The following is a 27,901-nucleotide window of genomic DNA, read 5'->3' on the forward strand; positions in this document are numbered from 1 at the left end:
AATCTGGCTTTCCTCCTAGAGTTGTATTCATGTTTTTATCAATACCTTTCACACTTCTACATTTTTTTGTTTGTACTTCCTCCTTTCACATTGGATTGGGGCTGAATTATAGTAGTGATGGCATTTGCCCCCACGTGTTTCCATTCTGAGACTGTATTCTTGATTTGAGATGTGGCATTTATTTTCCTGATGAGTGTTTTGTTTTTTCCTTAGGTATGCCATACCACCAGAGCATGGCAAGCGATTGGAACGCCTGGCAAAAGGTAAGCTTTAGCTGCCACTTTCTTAATGTTGCTGTTGCTGAGACTGAATGTAGTCTAGAGCTGCGCGATGAATTTGCATTGGCTGTACTAGACCCAGAGTCATTGCTGGCCAGACTAAAACTGATGGAAAAACCTTTCATTTTGAGCTTTTGAGACCAAACCACTCTGTTGTCCTGGGCATGAATTTCAATCAGAAACCCATCTTGCATTTCAGTGTGCAACTGATGCCATATTAAAGCCTGCTTTGGTGAGATGAGAGCTCTGTGATCCCTTTATGTGGAGGGCCATCACTAGAGCTGCTGTGGCAGCTTCCCTTCCCCTACTGCAAGGAGAAACTCTGAAGGAGAGTATTGTAGTATTTTTTTGTTGTTGTTGCTACCCTCATAAGTCTGTTAAATACAAACTGCATTTGTATTGATTGTTGCTGAGCATTTTTAATTTTTAAAAAGTGCTTATAAACTCAGTAATGGTGGATACAGGGGCTATAATTATTGGAGTTCTCTCTTCATGATGTATGTAATGACATGCATACCCTTTTTGGTGGCATTCCTGTTACTAGAGGGCTGTTTACTGGACAGATTGTACCTCTCCTTATAATAAACTTCATGTTAAAAAATAAAAAGGTGCGGGGACACAACCAAGGCTAACTGCAACAATGGGGCGCACTCGTCCTCTGTAGGCTATATTCTAGAGCCAGTTATTTTCATCTGATTAAAAATAAGAGAACAGAAGGGGGAAGGGTAGCATGGAATAGAGTTTGATATAGCCAAGTGATATTCAAGTGTAAGTTTTTTCTCCAGTGCATTGTGGAGTCAGAGCTCATACATTGACAGAACTGGGTCCCATTAACTAAGCACTGCATCCTTTCAATTTAATAGGTCTTTCCCAGCCAAGTACCATGTAGTAACCTTATGCTTAATACAATGAAAAGAGTTCCCTTCGTGTTCTGCTCTTAAATAGAAAAGGAGTACTTGTGGCACCTTAGAGACTAACCAATTTATTTGAGCATGAGCTTTCGTGAGCTACAGCTCACTTCATCAGATGTTTACCGTGGAAACTGCAGCAGACTTTATATACACACAGAGAATATGAAACAATACCTCCTCCCACCCCACTGTCCTGCTGGTAATAGCTTATCTAAAGTGATCAACAGGTGGGCCATTTCCAGCACAAATCCAGGTTTTCTCACCCTCCACCCCCCACACAAATTCACTCTCCTGCTGGTGCTAGCCCATCCAAAGTGACAACTCTTTACATAATCAAGTAGGGCTATTTCCTGCATAGATCAAGGTTTTCTCACATCCCCCCCACCCCCATACACACACAAACTCACTCTCCTGCTGGTAATAGCTCATCTAAACTGACCACTCTCCAAGTTTAAATCCAAGTTCATAGATTCATAGATATTTAGGCCAGAAGGGACCATTATGATCATCTAGTCTGACCTCCTGCACAATGCAGGCCACAGAATTTCACCCACCACTCCTAAAAAAGACCTCACATCTATATCTGTGCTATTGAAGTCCCCAAATTGTAGTTTGAAGACCTCAAGGAGCAGAGAATCCTCCAGCAAGTGACCCGTGCCCCATGCTACAGAGGAAGGCGAAAAACCTCCAGGGCCTTCCAATCTGCCCTGGAGGAAAATTCCTTCCCGACCCCAAATATGGCGATCAGCTAAACCCTGAGCATATGGGCAAGATTCATCAGCCAGATACTACAGAAAATTCCTTCCCGGGTAACTTGGATCTTACCCCATCTAAAAACCCATCACAGGCCATTGGGCCTATTTACCATGAATATTTAATTACCAAAACCATGTTATCCCATCATACCATCTCCTCCATAAACTTATCGAGTTTAATCTTAAAGCAAGATAGATCTTTTGTCCCCACTACTTCCCTCGGAAGGCTATTCCAAAACTTCACTCCTCTGATGGTTAGAAACCTTCGTCTAATTTCTAATCTAAATTTCCTAGTGGCCAGTTTATATCCATTTGTTCTTGTGTCCACATTGGTACTGAGTTTAAATAATTCCTCTCCCTCTCTGGTATTTATCCCTCTGATATATTTATAGAGAGCAATCATATCTCCCCTCAACCTTCTTTTAGTTAGGCTAAACAAGCCAAGCTCCCTGAGTCTCCTTTCATAAGACAAGTTTTCCATTCCTCGGATCATCCTAGTAGCCCTTCTCTGTACCTGTTCCAGTTTGAATTCATCCTTCTTAAACATGGGAGACCAGAACTGCACACAGTATTCCAGGTGAGGTCTAAACCAGAACATCTGGGGGGGGGGGGGTAGGAAAAAACAAGAAGAAACAGGCTACCTTGCATAATGACTTAGCCACTCCCAGTCTCTATTTAAGCCTAAATTAATAGTATCCAATTTGCAAATGAATTCCAATTCAGCAGTTACTCGCTGGAGTCTGGATTTGAAGTTTTTTTGTTTTAAGATAGCGACCTTCATGTCTGTGATTGCGTGACCAGAGAGATTGAAGTGTTCTCCGACTGGTTTATGAATGTTATAATTCTTGACATCTGATTTGTGTCCATTTATTCTTTTACGTAGAGACTGTCCAGTTTGACCAATGTACATGGCAGAGGGGCATTGCTGGCACATGATGGCATATATCACATTGGTGGATGTGCAGGTGAACGAGCCTCTGATAGTGTGGCTGATGTTATTAGGCCCTGTGATGGTGTCCCCTGAATAGATATGTGGGCACAATTGGCAACGGGCTTTGTTGCAAGGATAAGTTCCTGGGTTAGTGGTTCTGTTGTGTGGTATGTGGTTGTTGGTGAGTATTTGCTTCAGGTTGCGGGGCTGTCTGTAGGCAAGGACTGGCCTGTCTCCCAAGACTTGTGAGAGTGTTGGGTCATCCTTTAGGATAGGTTGTAGATCCTTAATAATGGGGGGTGGAGGGTGAGAAAACCTGGATTTGTGCTGGAAATGGCTCACCTGTTGATCACTTTAGATAAGCTATTACCAGCAGGACAGTGGGGTGGGAGGAGGTATTGTTTCATATTCTCTGTGTGTGTATATAAAGTCTGCTGCAGTTTCCACGGTAAACATCTGATGAAGTGAGCTGTAGCTCACGAAAGCTCATGCTCAAATAAATTGGTTAGTCTCTAAGGTGCCACAAGTACTCCTTTTCTTTTTGCGAATACAGACTAACACGGCTGTTCCTCTGAAACCTGCTCTTAAATGTGACTCTAGTCTTAACAGTGACAGTTCATCCAGTTTTCCACTCTTTTTAGAACCACTTAAAAGAGGAAGGTAGAACAAACAAGAAATGTTGGACAGCTTCTTAATATGTAAAGAAAAAGGAGAGAACAAGTAACAGTGACTTCTGCAACATGGTCACAGAATTCATAAAGGGTAGCACCCTATTTATTCTATATGACTTGGATCTGAAAGGCCTTTGCTGATGGGATCCCCTACTTCTTCTACAACCTCCTTCTATATAACCTTGAAGAGCTCCTGTGAGAGACTTGTGTTCCTTTCCTGTGATCATGAGAGCCTGTGCTCACTGAAACTAGGAATCGCCCCATAACAGAATCAGCAGGTCAAATCTGACATCCCTCACATTGTCACTGGATCACAAAAGAATCTTCCCTACTCTCCTGAGCTCCACTGATTCAGATACAGTTGTTTATAGGTTTAACCCAGATCGTCTCTATATCCCTCCAAACCAGGAATTACCCCATTTACAGGGTTTGCTCTGGAATCCCTGTGTTTTACAAGAATGTGTGTCTTGTCTTGTTAGATTCCATAACCCCCTGCAGACTTCAGACATCTAAAGAGCTGCCTGCCAACAGAGCCAATGAAATTGACAACCGGCTGACTGGGGGCATATGCATATCCAAGGACCATTTCCATCCAGGCCTCTTGTACTTTGCTGGCCTCCCAGAGAGCCTCCCACCCTCAGCTGCTAAAACATTTTTATCTATGCACACCTGCCCGATGGCACCAAGGTCGGCCCATGTGCTGCTATCCACCTCCAGTGTATTCTGGCACCAGCGCCTCATTGGTGTGGATAAAGCATAGCATCACCATTTTGGGAGGTAATGGTGGTGTGGATTTTAAAGGGGAGAAGACTAGCATGGGAGGATCCTCTGTTTTGGTGACTGGCTCCAGAAAGGGTATTTATACTTTTTTTTTTTTTCATGGAGTTCTATCTCTTTGTACTTACAAATATTATAGGCACACCTGGCTCTGTAGAGTAGGGAGTCGGTACCAACCAAAGTCCTTGCTCTGGAATTACTAACTAAAAACCAAATTTCCCATTTAGTGAGGCAAGCTTTCAGCTATAGATTTCAAGCAGTCGTTATCATATAGATGTCTCTCCCTTGGTCGGTCATTATGCAAAAGAGGGGGGGAAAATAGACCGTCTGGAAAACTGTTTTCTGTTCAATTTTTAATCTGGTGCTAACCACCAAAATACACTTATAATATTAACATTTCTCACTGATGGTCTTAACATTTTTACGGATCGTGTCATACCAGAAAAAGCCAATCATGGGTTAAGACTAGTCTAAATGTGTATGGGCTTCCCAGGGGAAGGGAGTCTTGTTCTCTTTGCTTTTAAGAGCCATGTCTGCTCCAAAGCTCTGCATTTCAGCCACCAAAAAACCCCCATACATGCAGATGACATATAGAAATGGAATTTCATACCAGACTAAAAAAAAGTCAAGGGATATTTTCAACTTCTCTTTTGTAATATACTTTTTACTGACAGTGAGACAAAAACCAGTGATATATTGCTAATGGCCCGGTCTTTCATTTTGGATTCCCCACCCACACCATCCCTTTAGTTCAGAAAAGAAAATGACACTTTTTAAACTCCCTCTGCACCCCGCCCCCCAGTGTGTCAATGGACTGTGTTACGGAGATATTTGGTACAGTGAAATGGGTTTGCGATTAATATGGAAAATGAATAGCTGAGCTATAAATGGGCTCTCTGGGAGAGTTGTGGTGCCACGTTATTGGTGCTAATCACGTAAAATGGGCTCCTTTATTAGTAGCTTTAATGAGAGCCACTTAAACTGTGCATTAAAAAGAGGAACTGCAGAGAGGGACGACAAACTGGGTGGCAGGCAGTCATAACTCTAATTGCAATGCTTTTAGTGTTTTAAAAAAAAAATGTTGTCGGAATCCAGTAATCCTTTGCACTTTCTAAAACCTCCTCCGTTATGTGCCATCAATTTAGTTTTGTTTCCAGGGTTCAGGTTATATTCTCCTCCCCCCCCCATGTGTTTTTTCCCTTCCACCCCTAATTCGGATTGGTTTAATCAGCCATCTGCAATAGGAAACATTGTCTAGAACAGAGGTTCTCAAACTTGGGGGCGGGCTTCCTGGGAAACACAAAATGTATTCTAAAGGGGACGTGAGAAGCTTTAGGGGGAAAAAGTAGTACGGCTCTGCCCGTTTTACCCACAGCCATGAATAACTAGCAAAGCTGATTCCTCCAGACTGATCAGGTCCTCAGATGGCGATCGGCATTTGACTGTAGGTGGCGCTGGGCATTAAGCTTGCCTAGCATTATGCAAAGCTGTGTGTGTGTTAATGCATTTGCTACAATGTGGTGTGCATTTCATTGTAAGCGCCGACCACAATCACAGTTTTGCTTATGATTGTTGGTTCTGTTTGAACCGATGCTTTACAGTTTTTAATATTTAGTGAGAGTTGCATGTTGATTTTTTTTTAAAATTGTTATATGTACTTGTGTGGCAGGACGGGTGAGGGCGTAAACTACTACAGGTGCACAGAAGTGGGGGGCGTGATCAAATAAGTTTGAGAACAATGCAGTAGTGTTGCAAGTCCAGGCGGGTAAAGGGCAGAAGACCAAGGGTAAAGGGTAGAAGACCAAGGAGGGTGACAAGCTTTATGTAGGCTTGTTATTTTTTATATTATTAGTGCCTGAAGGCCTCCATGAGGATTGGGGCCTCCCATTGTGCTAGGTGCTATAAAAACATTAGGAGATATGGTCCCTGCCCTTAAGACAGTTTAAGCCAAATGTACGTGACAAGCACTAGGAGGGAGGATGAGGGTAACAGTAATAAAATATACCGGACGGTTCTTAATGTGTGGGGTTTTGTTTCTCTTTTTACTGCCGCCCTAGGCATCATTCTGAAGTACAGCAATTATTGCTGTGTGTGACCTTGGGCAAGTCACTTCACCTCTGTGCCTCAATTCCCCATTTGTAAAATAGAGATTATTGCCCTTTCCTACCCAGCAGGGGTGCTGTGAAGTTAAATCCATTAAAGATTGTGGGGCACTCTGATACCACAGTTATTGGGGGACCATATAAGGTAGACAGCCTCTCAGAGTGAGGATGAACATTTTGATCTTAAATTTCAGACACCATATTATTGGAAATGGGAGTATGCGTAGGCTCTGACCAGACAGTATTTGTGAGAGATCCTAGTTGTTAATCACTTTCCTAGGGCTCAGTGTATGATATTTGAGCTGCAAACCTAAGTGGCAGTGCTTTGTGGATAACCTGCAGCAGGTTGGAAGAACATAAGGTCTCAGGCCAGGAAAACCATAGTTTGCAGGGCAGGTGGCTGACACTGGAATTTTGAGGCCCCTGATCATGTATTTCTGGGGAGCACTGATAAAGCATCAGTATGGCCCAAAATGAGGTGTCTTGAGCCCCGTCCTCTCTAGTTTTCGGTAGCGCTCAGGAGGCTGGTCTTCTCTTATGAAAGGGTAATGCTTGTCAGACTGCTATTTTAAGATCACTGTTGTCCCTGTCACTATTTTTTAGGCAATGAGGGCATTGCTACTTATCCTGCCACAACCTGCAATTGTATTCCTGTTGTTTCAACCATCTACAAAATGTTTGGGCAGATTAACATTTTGCTGTTTGTTTGCTGGTTAATGGGTGTATCTTGCTAGACAAATCTGCCTGTGGTGATGTTTTGTTTTCCTCTGAATCCCTCTGCAGGATTTTTCCCAGGAAGCTCTCAGGGATGCGATGCCTTCCTTCGCCACAAGATGACCCTCATTTCACCCTCCATCTTGAAGAAATATGGCATCCCATTTGACCGGGTATGTACAGAGGCTGTTTTAAGATAAGTCTGTAGGTTTGTTGACAGCCTGGGGCTGCTCTCCTCTGCTTAAAGGAAACAGTTTCAGGGCAGGCAATCTAGGGAATAGAATACTTCATTTCTCAATGCATTGTTATGTAAAATATATACTATCAGTTAAAGCCAGGTGGCTGTTCAAAAATTAGCATTCAGGGCTTGGCTGAAACAATTTTTTGTAAACTACTTCTAGTACTTGAGTACCATCTTTCATCTGAGCATCCCAAAGCATTCTGCCAACATAAACATAAGGGTGGAGGTGATGGTGTGTGTGTCTTATTAATTTTGTCCTTTCCATTCCTTTTATGTCCCCATTTCTGAATGAGAATATTGCCACCATGCTTTCTTCTAAGTAAAGTAAGGATTTTGCTAGAGTTAGTGTCTGAGACAGAGTACAGAACTGAGTTGAAAGGCCCCATGATGCTTTGAGATGGAATTAATATCCGTTTGGAAATAAAAGATCCTGGCTCTTGTACAGCGTCAAGACTCTGAATTCATTCAATTTACTGCTCCAGAAGCTGCTTCATTTTTCCTAGCGAAAGGCTGTGATGAATGAAATTTGAAGTGCAATCATCTGACTTCTCAGATGGACTTGCTGTCAGTGCAGTGGAAGCTTGTGAGATGCAGTGTGGCTCTTGTGGTTCAGCATCAGACATTTGACTGGGGCCCAGTTTTCACACACTGGTCCATATTAAATTGTTGTTCATAAGAGGTCAGCAAACTTGAATCCTTAATGTGTTTTCATACTTTCACTTGTGGAGCCCAACTTTCAAATGGAAGCACATAAATGCTTGCTTTACACAGATAAACTCCAGTGGGAGCACCCAAACATGGGATTTGAATATCCTCTTAAGATGCTCACAGTATAAATTCACTGTCTTGAGAAAATAGATGGATGGTCTGGAGCAATGTGTGGGGAATATGGGGCGTGTCCAAGGGTAATGCATAAGTGGCCGTTTGGGGGATTATTTATTCCGTTTGATAAAGGATTTCGGAAATTCACTGTCCCCACTGCTTACCTTGAAATGTGGGTCCAGAGATCTTTAAAAGAGCACCTGGTTGCTTATTTTGGAGCCTAAATGGCAGCTGAGCTTTGAAAATCTAATTAAGTTTTAGGGATTTCTCCTTTGCACACTTGTATTGATTGAACTCTAGATCTTGCTTCTCAAGTTGTTGTTCTGATATCTTTGAGTTTAGAAACTTGGGCCCCAGTCAACATAATCAGCTGAATTGAGCCTAAAGATTGGTCATTGCTGCATCTCAGAATGGTGATGAAAGTAAAAAATCAGGAACCTCTTACACCTTTTTGACTGTCTTCTAGTAAGAGGAATTTGCCACCATGTCCCTCCAGTTTCATGCTGACTTACTGCAGAGATGGAGCAGCAAATGGGAAAATAGTTTGATGATTCATTCAAGCAGCCTGCTAGGGCATTGTTTTTACGTCTGTCAAAGTCCAAAACTTGAAGTAAATATAAAAAAAATCCCACAAAATTTCAGTTTGTTGTATTTTCCAGGTTATGGTGTCTTCTGCGTCGCAAAGCAGTTGCAATATGCTTGCTTCTCCGTTTACTTACTGGTTGGTGCAAAAGTTACTCTAATGGCTAAAGAACATCCTAAGTGAATGGTTTCTGATCAATAACTAAGCAAATATCTAGTGGTGTTCTTGCAAGAGAGTTTGTAAAAGAAGGGTGTCTCTCTCTAAACTCATCCCAAGAAGGGTATATTGAACAATATGATCATAGGGATAATATGGAAAGTGATTTCCAATTCACTGTTTGGTGAAAGGGCTTTTCCATCTTCCTAGCTGTTATCCCCTTTCCCCCTCCCCCAAATAATTTGATTTGTGAAGAAAAGGAAATGTGCAAGTGTCCGACAGACCAGGCTTTCTACTGAGTATATATAAAAACCAGTGAAATATGAGGGCAGTCTGTCTTGCGCCAGTGTTAGCAGAGTCAGTCTGTCCCTGAATTTTATTAAAAGCCAAGAGAGACCAGCATAAAGAATAGCACCGTTTCGAGGACTGAACTCTCCCTTTAAAGGAGGGTGGGATATTTTAACAGTCTAAATCTCAGAAGCCTGACCTGCAGAAAGGGGTAGGGATATGCTTTCGTAACAGCTTCCCTTTTCCTCCTGTGACTGAGGCACTCGCTGAAAGGCCTTTGACAGTGAAGGGTGGGGGGGGGAATCCTTTTAGTCTGAGCAGCCCACCTCTAGATGAATCCTAACCAGATGAAGCAGTTTCAAGTACAGTATTGTACAGGGGAAGACGAATGTTTTTTCTCTTACTCTAAAAAAAAACCAAAAAACAATAACAAAAACGCAGGATCCCTTAATCTAAATTCCGGGCAGACTTCAAACAAGTGAATACACACACATTTATAAATCTCTGTAATGGTATTTACTTCTGGAAAAAAAGCAGATCAATAGCAGAGCTTTTTAATAATTAAAAATGTGTATTTCTGTAATCCCCTATTGATTTCTCCATTTATTCTGCAAGCTCTTGCAGAAGTCAGTAAATTCAGGGCTTTCTCCATGAGTGGCAGTTTGTGCTGGCTTTCCCTCAATAGTTATTACTTTTCTACATGGCCTATCCATCATCTTGAGTGCTTTCTAATTTATTGTTGGGATAATGTTGACAGCGGTGACATGGAGGACATACACTGTGGGCTTGAAATGAAGACACCAGGATGTAGATTTTCTGACAGGAACATAATCTTTCCGCCTTCTTAATTTAGAAATCTCCAGTTTTGCCTTGATTTATGAAGGGGCTGGTTGGGAGGATGCTCCATGAAGCTGGGTAGAGACCGGACTTGAGTTTTTCACCCACAGAAGCCTCTTGGAACAGCTTTTGTCCTAAGAGTCTGTCTTTATTCTGATACAGTTAACAGTACTGAAAAGACAAGGGGTTAGTGTTTCAATTCTTTGCAAACTCAGCATTGCTACATTATTAGAAGTGGGGAACTTTCTTTAAAAATATCTTTTTGAATCCTTCCACAGACGTTGATCCATGTCTGTCCCTCTCTGATACGTCTCTAATTTAGTTCTCTCCTATGCATTGTTTGTGTCCTACATCGAGTGAGCTGAGAGGAATAAAAATCATTACATAAAATACACAAGAAGAGACATTCATATTGCAAGCAGTATTGTGTGTGCACCATACAGCTCTTTCTTTGTGTGGTGAGGGTCCTAGTCAAATGACTGCCATTAAGTACCGGTGTTCTGCAGTTTGCTGCTCGAGTGTAGTTTAGTCCAGATTGGACACTTCGATCTCTCAGTGATCTGAAGAAGGCAAACAGTTTGAACGTTGTCTTTTTAAACTTCTTTCCTCCACCTCCTTTCTGGCTGATGCTTCATTTGTTTAATATGTGGTGGATTAAGTCTTGAGGTGCAGTAGGAAGTTTGGAAGGATGTTCGCCTTGTTCATTGAGACAGCCAGAAAGACTATTCTGAGTAGGATGTTGCTAAGTAAGCCTTAAAGAAAGGGATGAATTGGGAACCTGCAACAGAGGGAATCTTTTTCTTTCTCCAGCTTTTCAAACATAAGTGGGTTTTGTAGAGCCTGGCTGACGTTGGCACCCCCTCCCTCCTCCCCTCTTTTTCCTGTTTGATTTTTGATATTTCATCATATGAGTTTCAACACAATCAAGCCTCAAAAGGTTGAATTTTTTTTAACTTGCTACCTTTTACTATCAGGGCATCCTTTTTTAGGCTGTGAACTAATGAGTTCCTCTTGATAGGAAGTATCTTGAGTATAACTGATAGCACATAACTACTCTTATAGTAAAGGATCAGCCAATACTTTTTGTATTAAAAAGACAGTCAGATCAAATTTTGACTCTTTCTCAATCGTAAAGATGGAGATGCTACCACAGACCTTCCTGAGATGTTGTATTAATGTAAAAGCACTATATCAGTGCTAAGTATCTTTATAATATAAATCTGATCAGCCAGATATTTTTCACTTTTCTACTCCCCAGTAATTTTAAATCACTAGTTTTTGTGGGAACCACATAATTTTGAGTGTTTGCCGACTACAGCTCCCATCTCTAAAGCTTTTTTCCTGTGACTTTTAAGCTCCCTTCAGTTCCTTAAGTCAATAGTGTACATAGATGAAATTAAAAACAAAGTACACATTAATAAGTAGGCAAATAATAGAGTATATTTTTTTCTGTTTCCCTTGTTATGCATGTATAGGTAGGAATGAGGCTAATGTGCTGGGCTGGGTGAATGATGTCATGAATTAGTTTAAAGCTAAACTACATGAAAGGTAGGTTCATTTCCAAGTGGGAGCAGTAACATTATGGGCATGTTTGGGAGGAAAATACAGTTTTGCCTTATCTGTCTAACATGGCTAGACAACTGGAGATTATGCACTTATGTAGACTTGGTGCTACGATTAGTCAAACTACTCACTGTCTAGAAATCTCTAGGGCATTGGGGATGCTAGACCCTGGGACCAATTTTATAATTTTAAACTCTACCCTGAGAGTCAGGTGATGGTGTTTAAACTGAATGGTTTAAAGTGACATGGATTCAGATCTCACTGACAGCTACTATCCATTTTAACATCCTTTTCTATGGAAGTATTTTAATCTCTGTAAAAACAATACAGTGGGGTTAGTTCTACCTTTTATCCAAGAGTCTGCTCCTCTATCCACCAGGATTAACTATTTATAAGCATGGATGATGACATTGTGTGTAGGAAGCTAGTTAATGTGGCTGGGCTCTGTGCAAAGTTCCTTTCTTCTTCTATTAGTCTACCGATGCCTGTATGTGTCTTCAGCAGAAACACCTGCTGCTCTTTCAGTTCTCTGTTCTCTGCTTTTATTCTAAAGTTTGGGTTTTTGTTTGTCACACAAACAAGTACTCCATAGAAGCTGGATAGAGTCAAAGTTGACTTTTCACAGATTTCCTTAAGTTTATAACCCTGTTCTCAGACCACGGGGCCACCAGATATCCCCCAAGGGATCACAGTTTTATCTTTCTCCTTTATTTTTTCTCAGATCACCCAAGAGGCTGGAGAGTTTATGATCACATTTCCTTACGGCTACCACGCGGGATTCAACCACGGCTTCAACTGCGCTGAGTCCACCAACTTTGCCACACTGCGGTGGATTGACTATGGCAAAATGGCTACGCAAGTGAGTGTCTTTGTTTGGATGAGTGGGTTCTTACTACCTTTTAGCTGATTTAAATAAAAATGAATGTGGAAATGCCCATTAAGATATGCCCAAGAATGAAAATATCATCCAGCTGAGAACATATATTCTCCACATACCAGTTAAGTGTTCTGTTCTTGTTGCTGCCTTTGATTGTCCTCCGCTGTAGTTGAATAGTTCAGTAACTAGGAAGGGGAAGAAAAGACTTGCAAAATAGGGGAGTAGGGTGAGAGGGGATTTTAATTAATCCCAAAGTCCTAGTTCTTGAATGCAAGATGTGCGTTATATTCTGTGGAGAACGGTGCTTTGGTATATGGGTCTTTATGGGAGGTTGATAAGAGACATTTTAATAGGTTTGGTAAATTTCTGCTGCACCCCAACTAAGTTCCACAGGGAACAAATTATCCCAGAATAGCCCATGACTGCTGTATTCTAATGCTATGTACCCAAATGCATAATAAATAAAAAGGGAAAATTTTATGTAGCCATTTAACCCTTTACAAAAATGGACAAGTGACCTTCTGAAAACAACTCAATTTCTGTAATGTGTGCAGCTTGCTTTCACTGCCGAATACTTGAAAATACCCTTTACTCACTCTTTATCTCATTTAGAATCAACTGAAGTACTGCAGCTGTTGGTTCTGGGACAAAACTCTGTAGGGAAAGCTGCAGGGTATCTTCAATGGAAGGTCTTTTCCTGTGTAACTTGTTCCCTTTGACAGCTCACCAGAATTAGAGCTGGTGGCCTTCAGGGTACAGTATATGGAGCATTTGTTTTGATACTCATTTATCTGAGTGTTTAGTAATGGCAGAAAGGAAATACCTTCCAAGCTAATGAATGGAGCTAGTGTATGGCAGAAGTGTTTCAACATCTTGCCCTAAGTGGGTAGTGTTTTTAATGTAGTTAGATCATGTGATGTGATGTGCTCAGATGTGGTGGTGCCATGTACAAAGTATGAATGGGGGTCTGTTATTTCTGGTCCTTTTAAGGATTCCATTCCCACAGGCTATGAAAAAGGATGAATGATTACACAGGTGCTGATGGTGGTTTAGTTTGGGGCTATTGCCCAAAATGTGCCATGTTCCTTTCCAAACACAGAGGAAAATACAATCTCTGCCCTAGGGTAGCTTACTACAAGCATATCCTTCAGGAAAAGCATAGTTCAGACTCTGGAGGGGATACCTGAACACTAATGTTCATAATGATCAAAATAATATTTTGTTCCATGGATTGGGACCCTGAAATGTGTGTAGCTTATTTATAGTGAAGGTTCAGTTTGGTCCAGAAAAGGTAACTGTGTCCACTTTTCCTTAAGAAATGACTTGTGTTTTGTGAGTAAGAGGAGGTGCGTGGTTAGTCACAGAAGTTTTTTACCCTTTTTTCATCCACCCTGGGACATTAGTATGTTTGACAGCTCTCTCACTTTAACATCCCCATCTTCAAGGCATAGTTCCTTCAACCATCTTCCTCCCAACCAAGTCAGGACTTCCTAGACAGGATTCTATTCAGAACTAATCAATGCTGCTCATTTATTACCAGGAGTGGCTGCTTCTTGAGCGATGGGAGGCACTGCTTTCTCTCTAGAGGATGAATATGATGTCTCTCCATAACTCCAATACCAGGCTGTCCAGGAACTTGTGGAATCACAGAAACCATGATAGCTTTAAGAAATGTTACTGTTTATCTTCTCTCCTTTTTTCTTTCAAGTTGTTGTTCTTTATTGAATTTATATCATCTGCCCAAATAGAAACCAAAGCTGCTTGTGACTAACTTCATCCTGAAGAAGCACTTTTCTCTGCTACATCGCCTTCCCCTCACTGTTCGGTGTTCTGTGAATTTGCCTAAGCAGGCACAGGCAGACTGGCTGTGACTATCAAATGCCATAATCTTCAGTGTCTGAGCAGCTCATCCTGTAGAAAGCCCATCCCTCTAAGCTACTGAAAGGTGAAATGCCTGTCTCGTTTATTTTTCCAGTAATTTTCAGCCCATGGTCTCAGGGGATCTATTATTAGCTGACACATTTGACATCTGAACTCTGTGCTTGTCCTAAAATAAATTCCCCTTAACTCCACAAACATACATCTTAGCAGAGTTTTTTTTATTGACAGTTTGGTGGAGATGTGAGGCCGCTTGATGGGAATTCCACTGAGTGCTGATATACCTCAGGGCATGAAGAGAATTCATCAGCCAGTGCTGTCTTGTCTTGTCACATTGTGATCAGTGCTTGTTTCCCTCTATCAGTTTGACTCTGCTTTTAGTCTTGTAGTGGGGTGCTGGTGAATGAGAGCCATAGATGTAGGCACACTCATTCAGATTAGGCTGGGATTAGACACCAATGTAACGCTAGAAAATATAGTCATTAGCCAAGGGGAAAGGGGTAATTATCATTCTTAAGAATGAGTGCCACATCAGAACAGATCAGTTTTACATCTAGTTTGGTCATGTCTCCAGCGGTGGTCAATACTAGCTTCTTCAGGAAGAGATTTAAACCTTCAGACTATGCTTAAGTGAGCAATTCTATACCACGGGACAAACTTATTCCTAACCTCCAACTAGTTTTATGACCTGAAGCATGAATCCTAAACTCAGTTTTTAAGACACTACCATTAATTTTCCAACGAGTGATGATTCTAAATTCACAAAAATACATGCCAAGGAGTTGCAGAGCTTGCGCTTTTGCTACCAGATGGGCCAGGTCATGAAAGAATTAGTATAGTTGCCAGTTAGCTATTGCTCTGGGAGGAATGTTAGAAGGAGGTTCTGGCGGTATTGACTGGACAGTAGCTAGCCACTTAGTATACTTTAATTTCATTTTTTAATCTTTTAGGTGCAATTAAACCAAACCTACACTGAAATAATACCCAGCAAACCTGTTTCAGTGCAAAATAAGATAACGGGCTGTCTTAAAGCTACAAAAGCCATGAAATTCATAACAGTATTGACCCAGCTTTAAATAGCTCCTTTTGTGTCCGGGCACAGATGGAGTAGGGATTGGCCAGTATGTCATAAACTCTTCTCGGGAGGACGGTGCATCAGTTAAAAAAACTTACCGCCCTCATGGCTATGACAGAAACTTTCTCATAGGATCCAAGGCAGTGCTCTGTCTGAATCAACAAGGTGGAAAGAGAGCTGAAATGAGTGATCTCATTTCAAATATTACACATGCTGAGCTTTCTTAAAATTCCCACTGTCGGACTAGCTGTGGTTGGGAATGGTGGGAGAGCTAGTATAGAAAATCCATTGCATTTTCATCGTTGTGTTGTCCAGGCCGTCTTTGAACAGCGTTAGGAGACGTACAGTGGTAATAAAAGCCAGCTGCCTGCCAGTGCCAGGGTTTTTACCATAGTTCGCACCAGTGCTAGTGTAATGCTATGAAACTTAAAGAAAAAACTTCTTACAGATAGATCTCCATGGGGTATAAATTCCAAATCTTAACAATAATTTGGTCAATGCTGACATTTAATCAAATGCAGATCTTTACATCAGAAACATCCAGCTAAACATCCAGCTACTGTGGGATTATGGAGATCTTGTGTAGTTACCTCCGCTCTCCTCTTTCCCCACTCAAATAGCTAAACCCCTACCCTAGGTTGTTTGCACCCTGTTAGATGTCAGATTATTTATTGAGGTTGTAGACGAAGCCATATTCTATTTATATCTGGGCTCTGCAGAGTAAGGAAGGGTGGAATGGAAGCCATAACTCTGAGATTGAGTTTTGGAGTTAAAGGAGCAATAAGAAAAGCCTAAAACCCACAAGAGGTCTTAAATAAGTTTTGTATACATCAGACTTAAAAATAAATAAATAAATAAATAAAAAATGGCTAAGTAAATTTGATTTGAAATTTAAAAAAAATAGTGTTCAGGTCTGCTGTAACCCGGTATATACTAAGTTTCAGTCTGTAGCAAATGTTCCTGGAGTTATAAACCCCAGAAAATGGGGGTTTAATCATGGACATTTTGACAAACCCTTAACTACAGTGGTGCCACCGGGCACTGCTCTAATATTAAAAGCAATTTTAAGCTCAGCCATGTGTTCACAAACAAGTGACATTTGGGAAGTGCAGTTTTAGATTGAGCCTCCATGCTCACATTGTTAAGCGGCATAGCGTGAAATTACTGAACAAACAGCATAGAGAGTTCTGAGCAGATCTGGGGAAAAAGTTGGAGAGTGGAAGGAGATGCCCAGTTTATTTCCATTGCACCAGGTGACACTTCTCTGTTTACAGGATTCCATTTAATATTTCCAAAATCATGATTTGCATATGTGTGTGTGTTAACCATTTGTTACCATGGTAGGGGATTCCAGATGAGGTGTGAGCTCTGTTATGGTATGTGGGCAATAAGTTCATTGACATCTCCTTTTTAAGTTAAAGAAGGATTTAATGAAATATCAGATGGTTGTGTTATGTGTAAACTCAGATTGCCTGCGCTTTTCATGATGAAAGAAAAATCCTGGACTGTGTTTTTCTGGTTAAATAGCACAGGGTTTTTAAATGAGTTGACTAAAGCAGCTATTCTGATTTTGTTCATTTGTTTTGTTTTTTGCTGTCAGACATAGCTGGATTATATTTGCTAATACCAGAGTGATTTTTTCCCAAGTCATTATCATAGTTCTTAAAGTGCTTAGAAATGACACTGTGGAAGTACAGAATATTATTTCATAAAAAAGAAAGTCAACCTAGTTCCATCTCTCCTCCCTCCAGGTTGCAACAAGCAGGGCTGATTCCTGTCCTTACCACAACACAGGAAGTCAATAACAGGCCTTTTGCAACTAGCCAGATGGACAGTGCTCTTTTTTCCCATATGCTCTGACATTGGGGACTCAGAGCATAGATTTTGCTCTGCTTAGAGCTGTGGATGGAAGGAAAGATGTTAATGACATACAATAAGAAGGTGATCATATACTGCAGTGATGGGTGACCTTAGAAAAACCTACATAGAGTAGCACTAATTATCTGCCAGGTAGATAGAAAGTACTGCTAACTACAGGAGGACCTGTCTAGACTGCAAAAATGCATTCTAGCCAGAGCAGAGTTTAATGATCGGCTTACTAGAAACTAGTTCTGCTGTAATTGTAGGACAAGCATCAATGTTCACAGAAAATCAACACTTCAGCAGTGGCTGTAAAATTGCATAGGCAACTAATTATAGATATGTGTTACATCTGTGTAAACTTGTAGCTAAAGCTAGTAAACACTGGTTGTTGGATTTTTTTTAAAGATTCAATTAGAAGTTAGTCTGATGGGCATTTAAGTGGCTAGTTTGCTGCTACAGCATGAATTTTTTAAAGAACCCAGTGGAAATTAAATGTTTCTGAGGTGAACATGGGAAATAGTCAAAATGACTAGAGGGGTGTATAATTGTAGATGAACAGGAATATTTAGTATTAGAGATGTGAACTGTTGTCTGTCAGCTAGTCATTGATAGACAGCCCATTACCATATTAGCAATTTGTCCAAGAAATCCTTGCCTTAACTAAGCTAATGGTCAGTGCATAGTACGATTATCAAGTCAGCTTTGCATGTTGGTCCATATTGAATCTCTCTCCTGTATCTGCTTACTGTGTCCCAGGTTCAGGTCCTGATTCTTGGCAGACAGGATACCATGGATGGTCAGCTGAATTCTGTAGTTTCTGCCTCAGGCCTGGCCTATTTGTTTTTTTTTTTTCTTCCCAGTTCTTTGATCAGAATAGGTGTTCAGTCGACCTGACCTGAAGGAAGTAATCTGTCAAGTAATTGTTTTCTGCCTCTTTCACTTATCGCAAACCAATACCTGGCAAACACCTTTCTGTCTCGAGAGGTGTATAAATCCTCAGGACCAATTTCTATCGAGGGTGGTTACTTGGTGGCTGTTATCCACTGACCTACTGGAATAATTTTTAGCCTTTTTTGCATATAAAACAACAGGAAAGACTTCAAAATCCTGCCTCATAACATGCTGATGAAATCATGGGTGCAAAAGCCCGTTGTTGTTGTGTGTACATTTTCTTTTGCATTACCAAAAGTATTTCAGACTTCGTTGCTGTTCCCAGTTCTTGCTGTCTCTCTCTTGCATAGAAGTGATGCCAGTGTTGTGATGTTACTGACAATTCCCACCACCTCTCCTTCAGGTCTTTCTTTTTGATCAGTTTTCCTGACTTGCTTACATCTTCTGGAATCATTCTCTCTCCATTCTTTTGTTGTGATTCTTGCCTTTGGATCCATTTACACTACATATATAATCTATCTGCTGGTAGAGATGTACGTGTCCCCAGCATCATGGTGTCTGGGGGTACTCAGTTACAAAATGTCTGTCTTTTGACCTGGCTAAAAAGCATGATTAAAATCAGAAATGTACGCGAGAGAAAACCATGGATTGATTTTGCTTCCTAGTCGGTTAACATGAACATGACAATTAAAGGAATGAAAATGAGGGGTCAGTGACCTTGGTTCACAGGCATCTAGAGAGGTGTTTTGTTTCCTTGACATAGTTAAAGAAGTATCTGAAACCTCTTAACAGGCTATTTTAAACATACAACTTCTCTCAAAGTAGGGAAATTGTTCCTATCATGCATACCTCGATTGCCTTCTGCAGCAGAGCTTAATGAGAGGATGATTCCAAGCCAGTAACCCAGTTTAGGGAGTGATTACTTTGTGCTTTTTAAGCTTTCCTGAGTCTGAACTGAGTTCAGTCACTGCCTCTGACTCTGGGATTCTTGGCGCACTCTCAGGGTACGTCTGCGCTGCTGCTGGAAGTAGACGTACCTGTGCTAGTGTTGACTGAGCGAATGTGCTAAAAGCAGCAGTGTCGTTGCTGCAGAGTACAGGCGTGTCTGGGAACCAAGGTATGTACTTGGGAGGCTAACCCGCTGTGCTGCGGTGGCTGGGCTATTTTAGTGTGCTAGCTCAATCAAAGCTAGTGCAGGTATGTCTAACCAAGCTGGAAATTACATCTCCAGCTGCCAAATAGATGCACCCTCATTCTTTCCAGCACTCCCTTCCTGGAGATGATACTTGGGGTCCAACCGCCTCGTCATGAAGCTAGTGCCAGTGCCTCCAGACTCCCCAGTTGCTTAATAACTTCTTTTCCAGAGCTCCAATCTTGCGGGCGCTCTAGCTTAGGGTTTACCTCTTCAGGGACATGTCTGTTTGCTTCAGCTACCACAGTCTTTGCAAAGGTTTCTAACAGAATTACTCTTTATTTTGTCTCAATCTGTTTCTCTCTTGTACTAAGTAAAGATCACCTGCATGCAAATCTCTGCCTCAGTTTCCTCACCAGTCTGCAGTGTTCTTTGGGAGTCTGAGGAGTCCAGGATCCCATTCCTGCATATGGCTTCTCTTCTGGAATATAGTGTCTCGGTCTGACCTCTGTAATCAGTGTCCTCCAGCTCCTGGGTGGTCTAGTACTCCAAAAAGGTCCCTTGTGCTATGAAAGCATGCCTCCTTTGTTCATCACAGTTGTCCCAAGTGTAATTTGTCTGAGTCTTGAGATACTAGCATTAACATCAGGTTTCTTTGTTGCCTCTTCTGGGCAAAATTCCTGCTCCAAACCCCCTCCGTATATATCACCAAGAATAACCGGATTCTCCCAGGTTAAGCACCCTCTTTAGTATACCCATTGTCCTGCCAGAGCAGTTATTAAACTGTTAATGACTACTTTTGTTGTTTCGGACAAGAGGTGTGATATGTGATGTGGTCCTTATCAGCCCAAGGCTTGCTTATTATACACTGGGGGTTGGAATTAGACATAGAGTTCATAAAATCAGTCAGAATCCATAAGATGTACATAGATCTCCAAATCATCACATTATCCCTGTAAATGCCTCAACCTGTACTCAAGAGATTGTGTTGCAGCCATCATCCTTCCAGTCAAGAAGGCTTGAATGGAACCTGCCAGAGCCTGCCAATGCCATTTCAATACGGAGAGCTGAAGTTGAGCATTGCAGGTTGTTTCTGGGTGTTTTTATGGAACCCAGTGGCTCTACTGGCCTATGGAGTGGGGTAGAAATCTGACATCAATCTTTAGACTCATGTATGTCAGCATGGAGCACTATCACCAGGCCTTCCCAGCCACTTCTAGATTCCTTGGTATGTCACGTGGAGAGATCTAACACCTGCAGGAAGTGTTACTTTTCAAGATTCTAATGTTTTTGGAGCTGGGTTGTATTAATCAGTTCGTATTTACTGTGTGGAAAGATTGCTAAGGGGATAATATTGAATGGTTTTGTTTGAGGGTGGGCACAACATTTCAGCTGTCAGCTTGCGCTCTGAATTCCCTTGTTTAGATCCATAACTTAATAATGGTATTGCCTTTTTATTTGAGTGTGACTGTTTGTTCTTTGTACGCTAGTAGTCAATGTTTGTAGGAAGACTGTTAAACATGGAGATTATACGAGGAAATACTTCATACCCTCACCCGTTTTTGCCCCCTCCAGCATCTTCTCATGAACCTTGGCCCTTGAGGTAGTGGTCTTCAGTTAATTCTGTTTTGTTTGGTTTCTCTGTTTAATACTGTCCAGGAGGTCTTACGGCTGAAATAAAGCAACTGATGTTCTCTTCCTAGTAATGTGTAGTTTTGATATATAAGGCTGCAGTCTCATTCTGCATTTTTGCTTTTGGTTGTCATCTGTACAAGGCCTCTGTCAATCAGTAAAGCTTATAAGAAGATATGGTTTAATCAAGTACACTACTAATAACCCTTTTTATAGCCTGCATTTTTACATTGTCCAGCTAGAACCCCCTAAACAGCCTATACCTATAGTCTTCTCTTATTCAGGAACTGAACCTGCAGTTACTCAAGAAATTCATGTGCGTATCACAGGTCAGCTTTTCTATTTCTTTTGCAAACCTGACTGGATATAGGTGGATGGGAGCAATTTCTTATGTTCCTTATTATATTAATAGCAGACACTAGAGGCTGATAACATCTATGTTACTGCAGGCTGGCATTTTCATAGCTTCATTTCATCTCCCATTTACTCCAAAGACAGTCTTAGAATTATCTGTCTCAGTATAAAATGGGGTCAAGCTGCTCTGTCTGCCTGAGTCCTACTTTTATGTGCTGGTACAAGTAGCCTTCATCTCCTCCTGGTTAGCTTTCCATCACACATCTCCACTCCAGCTCTCCTACTTGCCTGTTTCCTTTTTTAAAAAATACAGTCAAGACTACATACAAAAATATATATAGCCTACCTTTCTTTGGAAAAGGTGCTCTTTTTGGAGCAGGTTTCAGAGTAGCAGCCATGTTAGTTTGTATTCGCAAAAAGAAAAGGAGTACTAGTGGCACCTTAGAGACTAACCAATTTATTTGAGCATAAGCTTTCGTGAGCTACAGCTCACTTCATCGGATGCATTCAGTGGAAAATACAGTGAGGAGATTTATATACACACAGAACATGAAACAATGGGTGTTATCATACACATTGTAAGGAGAGTGATCACTTAAGATGAACTATTACCAGCAGGAGAGCGGGGTGGGGGTTGGCGGGAGAAAACCTTTTGTAGTGATAATCAAGGTGGGCCATTGCCAGCAGTTAACAGGAACGTCTGAGGAGCAGTGGGGGGAGGGGGGGAAATAAACATGGGGAAATAGTTTTACTTTGTGTAATGACCCATCCACTCCCAGTCTATATTCAAGCCTAAGTTAATTGTATCCAGTTTGCAAATTAATTCCAATTCAGCAGTCTCTCGTTGGAGTCTGTTTTTGAAATCTTTTTGTTGTTGTAATATTGCGACCTTTAGGTCTGTAATCGAGTGACCAGAGAGATTGAAGTGTTCTCCAACAGGTTTATGAATGTTATAATTCTTGACATCTGATTTGTGCCCATTTATTCTTTTACGTAGAGACTGTCCAGTTTGACCAATGTACATGGCAGAGGGGCATTGCTGGCACATGATAGCATATATCACATTGGTAGATGTGCAGGTGAACGAGCCTCTGATAGTGTGGCTGATGTGATTAGGCCCTATGATGGTGTCCCCTGAATAGATATGTGGACATATCTTGGGTAGCAGATAGAATGCCCCAGGTTAGGGTTCCAGGGGTGTGCCTGTGCGGATTTGTTCTTGTGCTTTTTCAGGGAGTTTCTTGAGCAACTGCTGTAGTTTCTTTTGGTAACACTCAGTGAGGGTCGAAACAACAGGCTGGACTTCTACATAGAGTGCTTCCGCCGATGTGCACGGGCTGAAATTGTGGAAAAGCAGCATCACTTGCCCCATAACCTGAGCCATGCGGAACACAATGCCATCCACAGCCTCAGAAACAACTCTGACATCATAATCAAAAAGACTGACAAAGGAGGTGCTGTTGTCATCATGAATAGGTCGGAATATGAACAAGAGGCTGCTAGGCAGCTCTCTAACACCACTTTCTACAAGCCATTACCCTCTGATCCCACTGAGCGTTACCAAAAGAAACTATACCATTTGCTCAAGAAACTCCCTGAAAAAGCACAAGATCAAATCTGCACAGACACACACCTGGAACCCCGACCTGGGATATTCTATCTACTACCCAAGATCCATAAACCTGGAAATCCTGGACGCCCCATCATCTCAGGCATTGGCACTCTGACAGCAGGATTGTCTGGCTATGTAGACTCCCTCCTCAGGCCCTAGGCTACCAACACTCCCAGCTATCTTCGAGACACCACTGACTTCCTGAGGAAACTACAATCCATCGGTGATCTTCCTGAAGACACCATCCTGGCCACTATGGATGTAGAAGCCCTCTACACCAACATTCCACACAAAGATGGACTACAAGCCATCAGGAACAGTATCCCCGATAATGTCGTGGCAAACTTGGTGGCTGAACTTTGTCCTCACCCATAACTATTTCACATTTGGGGACAATGTATATCTTTAAATCAGCGGCACTGCTATGGGTACCCGCATGGCCCCACAGTATGCCAACATTGTTATGGCTGACTTAGAACAACGCTTCCTCAGCTCTCGTCCCCTAATGCCCCTACTCTACTTGCGCTATATTGATGACATCTTCATCATCTGGACCCATGGAAAAGAAGCCCTTGAGGAATTCCACCATGATTTCAACAATTTCCATCCCACCATCAACCTCAGCCTGGACCAGTCCACATAAGAGATCCACTTCCTGGACACTATAGTGCTAATAAGCGATGGTCACATAAACACCACCCTATACCGGAAACCTACTGACCGCTATTCCTACCTATATGCCTCCAGCTTTCACCCAGACCACACCACACGATCCATCGTCTACAGCCAAGCTCTACGATACAACCGCATTTGCCCCAACCCCTCAGACAGAGACAAACACCTACAAGACCTCTATCAAGCATTTTTACAACTACAATACCCACCTGCTGAAGTGATGAAACAAATTGACAGAGCCAGAAGAGTTCCCAGAAGTCACCTGCTACAGGACAGGCCCAACAAAGATAACAGAACGCCACTAGCCATCACCTTCAGCTCCCAACTAAAACCTCTCCAACGCATCATCAAGGATCTACAACCTATCCTGAAGGATGACCCATCACTCTCACAAATTGTGTATGATAACACCCGTTTTTTCGTGTTCTGTGTGTATATAAATCTCCTCACTGTATTTTCACTGAATGCATCCGATGAAGTGAGCTGTAGCTCACGAAAGCTTATGCTCAAATAAATTGGTTAGTCTCTAAGGTGCCACTAATACTCTTTTTTTCTTTTTGGAGCAGTATTTCTTTCCCATAGTTTACTGCTCTTGAATCTTTTTCACCATGGCTTGCCATTTGTCATCGATATGTCTAATTTAGATTTTAAGTGCCTGGATATTAGTGATCTTGTCTATAAAGTGCAATGTACAACAAAGGCACTGTGAAATAAAGCAGGGCAAGAAGTTAGGGATATGCCAGCTGAAGCATTACTTATTTGGCACACTGGTGTATGTGGATTTTATTAAAGAAGGTGGGTTTAGTTTCCCGTTAATATAATTCCTGTGGAGTTGGCAGGAATAATTTGAAAGTGTGGCCTGGGGTCACACTGTAGGCAGCCTGCCTCAATTTCGCTCTTGGACTGTTCAAATAAAACTTCACCCAGGCTTGTTCCCTCCTTGGGGGGATAGGTTTTTTAATATGAAATAAATGCCAAACAAAACTCAAAATCTCAGAACGAAGTCCTTCCGAAAGTCCACACAAAACAAAACTTTCTCGTCCTCCTCCCAAGGCTTCCCGCCTGGGGCCTTTCCTGCTTTGTCAGGCCCTACCTGGCTGGTGTCTCAGGGCTTGTCTATACTGACACTTTACAGCGCTGCAACTTTCTCGCTCGGGGGTGTGAGAAAACACCTCCCTGAGTGGAGCAAGTTTCGGCGCTGTAAAGTGCAAGTGTAGACAGTGCACCAGCGGCTGGTGCCGCGAGTACACAGCCACGTTAAAGCGCTGCCTAATATTGCTAGTGAAGATGTGCCCTCAGTTCTAACTCCCAGGACTCTGCTGAAGCCTGCTCATGCCTAGCAGTCTCTGATCCCTGAGCATTTCCCCACTTCATTGCAGCTTCCTGCTGATCTTTACAGAGAAGACACCTCATCTCTCCCAGGTGTGGCTCCTTCGTAATCAAGGCAGGCTTGCTGCTGGCCTTCCGGCCCTTAAGGTCAAGCCACCCTGTTACAGAGCTGTTGAGATTGCTTTGCGAGCCTTCTGTTATCAGAGGAAGGATATTTACCTTTTTAAAGCAGAATGATGGTGCCTTTTCTTACACCATTCTGAGGGGGATCAGTGAAGATTGCAGCCCATCTGAGATTTCTCAATTCAGCACTCAGTTTTTAAAAGGAGAGGCCTTTTCTAATACTTAGCCTGGTTTACTTCAAACTTAATTACTGTACAGTGTAAACCAGATTCCTTTTGGTGCTTTTGAAGACTTTGTTCTTCTGTTTGGTAATGAATTTGCCTGCTCTGGGTGATTACTGAAGGGCCCAGAGGAGATGGGCAGGCCTTCTGGAATGGAAAGCTGCCCCTGACCCAGTTGATTCCTGAGATATCTAGCTTGACATGATCTCCTGGTCTTTCTCTGTCTCACTAACCCTCTGATTTATAGTGTTGAAGGTGCTTTGTGGTTGCAGTAAATAGCTACGTGAAGAATGGGCTCTCTGCAGCTTATTCTTTGCTTCTCTGTTACACAAGAGTCCACCAGATCCAGTCGTTCATGTGGCGGAGTGGAGGCTTAACATTACAAGATTATCAAAAATTCTTTCACAGATCTGCCTTACAGTTGTGTCAGCTGGTGTCACTCCATTGGAATTGCCTCAGAAGGTGATACGGGAGGGTCAGCCAATAAGTGTGGACATAAAGCAAAAAGAACAGTTCCTAAGATGACTGTCACCAAACAAAACCTTGGTCCTCTCAGTTCAAGGAGCACATAAATTGTGGACACTTTAATTGGATAGGTGGCTCCTTGCTGATGGCTTCAGTGGGAGTAGCTCTTTCTTGAAGCATTATTTACGAAGATTGTGTTCCAGTTGGTGAGAGTTAGGAGGAAAAACCCTAGTGTTCTTAATCATTCATGTTTCCCAGCCATTCATGGGAGGACTGCATATGTCTTAAGCAAGTCTGGGATGGATCAGAACTTTTCCTTTTGTAAAGTCTGCCTCTCTGGCTAGAGCAGTGTGTTGCAATGTAGATGTGAAGTTCATGGAGTTTCAATGGCAAAATATGCATGACAAATGGAGATTGCCATCATTACTGTAGAACTTTTGTGTGGCCTTAAAACCCCAGTCAGGAGGGGGTGAGATGAGGGTCTTTGCCCAGGAGAGGTGACCGCTGGGAGTGGGAAACCTTGAATGGGTGACCTTCTTCAAGGGGCTCCAGAGGGGGAATACAGGTGCAGTTACCCTGAAACTGTGATAGTTGATCAGGAATAAAAATGTACATCCTTGCTCAGTCAAAACTCTCATTAAAGTCAGCAGAAGACTTGCCTTGTTAGATACTGAGTATGGACTTTGGAATCTGGCCCTTAGATGTTAAGTTGTGTGTGTGTTGAACTTCACACAATTAGTTGTAGTGTAATTCACTGAATGCGGTACCATTGTGTTAGATACCGCAGAGTTGTGAAAATTAATGTTGGTACAGCTCCTTCCAGATCTGAGGTGTTTACCATGTAATCTTAATCCATACTCACACATGTATTTTTTTACCCAATGTCTTCTAATATCCGCACACAGTGCTCAAGGATATGCTTATTTGCTCTTTGAATCCATGTTTGCTTGCATAGCTGGAAGTAGGGGTATGACAGAATATACCCCTGTGTTTACACCCTATGCGCTATTGTGATAATCTGTGTACAAAATATGCCTTGTAATGTATCATTTTAAAAAGTCATAATTTGTTTATCAGTAACGTCATGGCAAAATGCACTTAGCAGGGTTATATATGAAGTTATAAACACAAGCAGAAATCATGACTAAAAGTGTTTTCCAGATAAGTCTGGGGAGTGGCCAAACCAGTTCCTCAGAGACAAAGGACAAGCTGACTCCTCAGCCCGGTGTAAACAAGGCTGATGGACCATTATCTGCTAAGTGGCCATTCTTTGACAGGAAAGGGGCCAGGGGCAAAAATCTACATCTTAGCAAAGAAATAGCATGGAGTCTCCTGCCACACAGGCTGCTTGTTGCCTTGTTACCAAATGGAAGTGTTTTTCAAGAGATGGACTGAAACTATAAAAAGCAGGGGCAAATACCCCAAGACACCCTCTTTGTTCCCCTGCCCATCGGATGCACGGCACCTGAAGGGAGAAAGGAAGTAGCCATTGGACTCTGGGGGATGGGTCCTGACCTAAAGAGTTTGGTCAGTAAGATTGCTGAAAGCATGTAGTGAGAGAAATTTATTTTTAATCTAATGTAGTTTGATAGGCACCAGTTTTATTTGGGCATAAGCGTTTGTGGGTAAAAAAAACCCACTTTTTCAGATGCCTGGAGTGCCAATTACAGATGCAGGCATTATTATACTGACACATGAAGAGAAGGGAGTTACCTCAGAAGAGGAGAACCAGTGCTGACAGGACCAACACTGTACTGGCCCTGTCAACAACATTGTACTGGCCCTGTCAACACTGGTTCTCAACTTGAGGTAACTCCCTTCTCTTCATGTGTCAGTATAATAATGCCTGCATCTGTAATTTTCACTCCATGCACCTGAAAAAGTGGGGGTTTTTACCCACGAAAGCTTGTGCCCAAACAAATCTGTTAGCCTTTAAGGTGCCACCAGACTCCTTGTTGTTTTTGTGGATACAGACTAACACGGCTACCCCCTGATATTAGGCACCAGTAAGTGTTTTATCTTTATTTTTCTTGCCATAATTTGAGTTTTATGCCTCATCATTACTTGTACTCACTTGAAATCTATCTCTTTGCTGTTAATAAACTTGTTTTATTGTTTTATCTAATCCAGTACGTTCAAATTGAA

The 27,901-nt window shown here is 41.9% G+C and overlaps 1 protein-coding gene across 3 annotated transcripts in view; it reads left to right on the plus strand.

Annotated features, from left to right (window-relative positions):
- KDM4B (lysine demethylase 4B) overlaps nt 1-27,901 on the plus strand; it is a 177,271-nt gene that overhangs the window by 75,964 nt on the left and 73,406 nt on the right. For all 3 annotated transcript variants that reach the window (XM_075123313.1, XM_075123314.1, XM_075123315.1), the window contains exons 8-10: nt 214-263; nt 7,209-7,312; nt 12,351-12,488. In XM_075123313.1, coding sequence (XP_074979414.1) covers nt 214-263; nt 7,209-7,312; nt 12,351-12,488 — 292 coding nt within the window. The remainder of the gene's footprint in view (nt 1-213; nt 264-7,208; nt 7,313-12,350; nt 12,489-27,901) is intronic.

The sequence above is a fragment of the Caretta caretta genome, chromosome 25 (assembly GCF_965140235.1).
Source record: "Caretta caretta isolate rCarCar2 chromosome 25, rCarCar1.hap1, whole genome shotgun sequence".
Classification (NCBI taxonomy): domain Eukaryota; kingdom Metazoa; phylum Chordata; order Testudines; family Cheloniidae; genus Caretta; species Caretta caretta.